The following is a 5,033-nucleotide window of genomic DNA, read 5'->3' as shown; positions in this document are numbered from 1 at the left end:
TATATATATATATATATATATATATATGAACACTCCTCATACAGTCCAGATGCTGTACTGATTGAAAACACTACTTTTCTTTGTTTGCAGTGTGGTGTTTCTGTGGCGGCCAGAGCGTTACATTTAGCACAGTCACCAGTCTGTGTGCACAGGAAAACTCTCAGTACATGTTTCAGAGGGAGAGTCCTACTCCTTGGCCTCGTGCTCCGACTCGGACTGGGCTTCGGCACCTCGGCCCAGCTGCTCTTCGATCTTGATGGAGAAGATGGTGCTGTTGGTCTGCGTGCTCTCGTCCAGCTCCTTCAACAGCTCTCCGCTCTCCCTGAAGTCCGTCAGCTCTTCCTCAAAGGCCGGGCTGCTGCTGCTGCTACTGCTGCTGGTGGTGTTGTTGACGATGGCTGCAATGGTGGTGTTGTTGTTGTTAATGGGCTCCTTGGGTGCCTTTGCTGGGTGACTGACATAAAAGCGCTGGTTCTGGAAGAACTTGATGATGGTGAGCTTGGGCAGGTCCAGCTGGGCTGAAAGGGTGTGGATGGCCTCCTCGTCGGGGTATAGGCCCACGTCCTGGATGAAGCTCTGCAGGATACCTAGAGCTTCCAGGGAGATCTTGCCTCCACCCGTGCGGGATTTGATGCTCCCTCCGCGGCTGCCTTCGTCCTCCGTTTCGGCCGGAGAGGCGGTGGAGGGTTGGCGAGGTGGCAACCGGGGACCGGTGGTGGGCTGCTGTTGCTGCAAGGGCTGTTGGGAGGGGTGGAGGGACAAGGAGGGCTGGTGCTGCTGCTGTGTCTGAGGCGGCTGAGCCTGCAGTGAGGGAAAAAAAAGAAAGAGGGAAGAGAAAGGAGATGGGGATGTTATCAGTGAACACTTATCGGCGCCTTAATAAGGCCTTTCATTAAAATCAATTGAGTTGTGAGGAAAAATGGGCCTGCTGTGTATAGAACAGGCACTTGGTTGAAGGAATTTTCCATGTAATATCTGATTGAATGCAATCAGTTCTGCAGATATGATGTTTTTCCTTTTTTGGTAGTGGGAGCTTGAGTCTCATTGTGGAGGTAGAGGAGGCAACAGCCCCACACCAGCATATACACTCGTACACATGAGTGACACGATCGGCTCCACGCACACTGGGAATTCACAGGCAAACTGGCCTCTCTATTATATCCTGTGCTGCTTATCGGCCTCTATTGCCCGGCAGTGATAAACAAGCTCCCTGTGTACAATTCACATCGCGATGGTCTGGCTGATTTGCCGCCGTGTGAGAATGCTATCGATGGCTTTCGCTCTGCCGTCAGAGTCCCGTTAGTGTAAACACATGACACATTACTCGTAAAATGTCTCATTGTGTGGTTGGAGAGCGAGTGAGTGGGCAACTCGTGGTCTCTATTGACCCTGCAAAATGGGCGCTCTTTTATTTTCATTTCTGAGTCAGACACTGTAGATAGGTGTTTCATAATGAAGTTTGCAAAACAGCACTTTGCAGGGACTCTGCTTGCCAGCTGCATAAATGCACCCAAAGATGTGATTTTTACTGTACCCATATACTGAGCCGGGCTAGTTCTTGTTGAGCAAATGTGAGCTAATTTGGCTAATGTATCACGTTAGTAAAAGAGCAGCACAAAATAGTTAAACACCAGTCTCTTATGGACACTGTAAAACTGCACCATTAAATCAGAAATAATCCTATTTTATCAATCTGCAACCGTTTTGCATTTGCATGCAAAGTATGCACAAAATTCCCTCATTCCATATCTGCTGCTCAAACTGATTTGTCAAAGAAATCCTATTACCTTATTTATATCCACTAAATGACAGTCTTTGTGAAACGCTGCCATTGTATCCAAGTAACCAAATAACTAATCAACCACTCTGCTGTGGCTCAGACTTTTAATAGAAGTATTATTGTACTTCATTAAGATGTTTCGACCGTTAACCGAGCCTGTGTGTTATTTTCTATTCATCTGCCAGATGTCTCTTATAAAGCAGCTCTGTTAAGCAAGTTCAGCCTAATGATATCTTTGAAAACGGTTTTTGCTTAAAAAGTAGCAACTTTTAAGTGTTGCAGTGTTGTTAATTTATGTGTTCGCAGAAACTCCTGAGTGCTGTTAGGGTTAGAATTACTGAAAGAAGAAGTCAAATGGGGAAAATTAAGGTTTCCCTTTTTTTTTAAACTAAATTATTTTTGACACAGACCTTTGGAAAACAGGATATGCACAGATACAATAATCAGACTTCATTAGGATTTTTAAAAATGATTCTCTCCACTGTTACATAATATCTTTAAACTACTTTTCATAAGAAATTGTACCAAAAAGAGATCCAAATCACAAGCACAAATAATCAAATTGCTTTGATTTAGCAATTAGTGATCCATCTATCCATTTTTTTAACAGCTGGGGGAGGGGAGCACCTTATATTTTACTTTGACATCCACACCTAAGGGCAGTTTAGAATAAGCAGTTAACCCAACATGTGATCAGCCACAGCCAACCAGTGGATTCAGCCCCAGAAACATATTGCTGTGATTCAATATTCATGTTCTGGAACACATCTGTTGTAGTTTTAGCTCGGTGCCTTGCCCAAAGGCACTGGCTCAGGTCATAATCTCGTGAAAAATATCACACTCACCTGTAGCTGGTCACTGGAAATGTGCATCAAGTGCGACGGCCGCTCGTTGTGGTGCTGCTGGCCGGCGCTGCTCTCCTGCTCGTAGATGGCATCGCGTTCGGCCTGAGAGAGGCTCAGGAAGCGTCGGATCATGGAGAGGTTCTCCCAGAGTGTTCGGTTCTCTGGAGACGGATCCTCTTTCCAGCGCAGCAGCTCACAGAGCCAGCCCTGGACAAAACATTTGAAAGGAAGGAGGGAGAAGGAAGGAGAAAAAGGATACAAATCAGTAAGAATAGAATGTACTGCAATTTGGACCGTGATGTCCAAAATGTTTAAGCACAGTTGCAGCCCTAAAAAGGCCAAACAATCAACCAGACTACGAAACCTTAAAACAGAGCTGCTTCTATCGGAAGCATCAAAGTACTGTGAGGAAGAAAAAGCCACTGTGACACCATTTCAAAATAATTAACACGTTTTTTCACTAAAATGAACAAAATAAAATGAAAACCACTCATAAAATGCACCATTGGGGCTTTTTTGGGTTACACAGCTGAAGATGAAGACGTAAGGTAGACAAGGTCAAGCAGCACAGCAGGAGGGAACATTTTAATATGACAAGAAAGACATACTGGCATATTGAGTAGCACCCTTGGGAGGAAGTGAGTGACTCCCATGTTTAAAATGCTCCAGCAGAGGGCCATGAAAGACAGAGCTGAGGAACAGTATAAGACAAGTGCACTAAGAAAAGGCTTTATTTGATTAATACAATGCACAAAGAGGTCTGACCTTGGTGATTAAAAGATTCAGCGAGAGCCCGACACAGGAAGCGCTAACACTCAAAGTGCAGCGGGGAAGGCAGAACCCCCCCCCCCCCTCCCCACACACACACATGTATTTCACTCGTAGTTGTTCGTGTATTTGACAACATGACTTGAACATGCATGATAAAAGTTGGTCTCCTTTTAGAGACATCGCATCATTTGGTCATACTGCTTTGATATTTTATTCTTTGTTATATTACATTTTTGTTGTTTAAATAGGGAACTAATCAGTTGCTAAAATAATCAAGATGTTCGAGTTCATGTGTTCATTGGATGTTTGAAGATCAAGATGCAATACACATATGAATCTAATGATAAATTGAAATGACCAAGAAATCAGTGGGCAGGATTATTGCTCATAAAAACAGCTGCAGGTAGTGATGCACCAACATGTCAGCTTATTATTGGTACCATCAGATTTTGCTGATGTCGACTGACATCCACGTAATCAGCAAAAACATGAAGACTTAGCAAAGTCAGGCTACGTTTTGTTTTCAAAATATGAAAAATTTAAAATGGTTGCTTCCCCAGTATAAAGGGAGAACACAATAAAAATAGAAAATGATCAGAACTGTTGCTTGGTCAAACTATTATTTAAAGTGTTGGTAACATCGGTGTTACTCAATTCTAACTACTAATCTCACTTCCCTTTCATTTCTTTACAAACAGAAACGCCTCACGGTCACAGTTGCTAAATGTGTGTTTATGTTTGCTCATGGAGCCGAGTGAAAGACTGAGGACTGCACAGACAGAAGGGCTCTACAGGGGCTGAGTGACGTGGTCAGACGTGATGACCTAAACCTCAGCAGGCCAGTGTGTGAGTGTGTGAGTAAGAGTGAAAGGAAATAACGCACTGAAGAGCTGCGTGGGAGAGAGAGAAGGGTAACGAAGTGGGGGGGGCCTGCAGTGATGTGGGCATGAAATTGTAGTGAAGCTAGAAGAGAGCTGTAAAGGAACAAGAGAGGATGAAGAAGGAGGGATGGCCGCGGAGCAAAAAGCAGCGAGGAGGAAACGCGGCGTCAAAGACAGACAGCGAGGTGTGTGAGTGTGTGTGTTACAGAGGGCCGCTCTCTCAGGCGAGTAGTCTGTCCTGGCAGCGCGACAGAGCGGCGCTGTAATCTCCCGGCCAGTGCGCGGCAGCACCTTTCATTTCCACAGGATTACACCGTGCTGCTGGTCTGCACGCAGACACACATGCACACACACAGAGGGCAGAGCCACGCCGCTACACTGCATGCAAGAGATAACTCAGCAGTTTGGTTGTCCCCTGTTCCAACTCCTCCCATAAGCCACATCAAACCCAGGAGGGGTTTTGGAGGAAGGCGAGAGGGGGAGAAAGAGAGGGAGAGAGAGAGACATAAAGGGAGGGAAGGAGAGAGAGAAAGGTGGGGGAGAGGGGGCCATAAAGCCTGCGTGCCCACCTTGTTCCTTTGCCACGTTTATTGTTGCGTTTTTAATTTGCATGCAGAGGGATTTGGACGGCGCTCCAGTTGGGCTGTCTGTGGTTTCAGCTGATTCGGTAGTGAGGAAGAACACACACACACACACACACACACACACACACACACACACACACACAAACCACCACACACCATCTTGTCAAAGCCA

The 5,033-nt window shown here is 45.5% G+C and overlaps 1 protein-coding gene across 5 annotated transcripts in view; it reads right to left on the bottom strand.

The window, feature by feature from the left end:
- Positions 1-13: 13 nt before the first annotated feature.
- The window catches only part of satb1b (SATB homeobox 1b), a 56,888-nt gene continuing 51,868 nt past the window's right edge, over positions 14-5,033 (bottom strand). For all 5 annotated transcript variants that reach the window (XM_005744020.1, XM_005744024.1, XM_005744023.2 and 2 more), the window contains exons 12-13: positions 2,626-2,832; positions 14-801 (exon numbers count right to left, since the gene is read on the bottom strand). In XM_005744020.1, coding sequence (XP_005744077.1) covers positions 187-801; positions 2,626-2,832 — 822 coding nt within the window. In that variant the 3' untranslated portion in view covers positions 14-186. The remainder of the gene's footprint in view (positions 802-2,625; positions 2,833-5,033) is intronic.

This window comes from Pundamilia nyererei, unplaced genomic scaffold (assembly GCF_000239375.1).
Source record: "Pundamilia nyererei isolate P.nyererei 1_Seehausen unplaced genomic scaffold, PunNye1.0 scaffold00138, whole genome shotgun sequence".
Taxonomy (NCBI): Eukaryota; Metazoa; Chordata; class Actinopteri; order Cichliformes; family Cichlidae; genus Pundamilia; species Pundamilia nyererei.
This window is presented reverse-complemented; position numbering and strand designations above follow the sequence as displayed.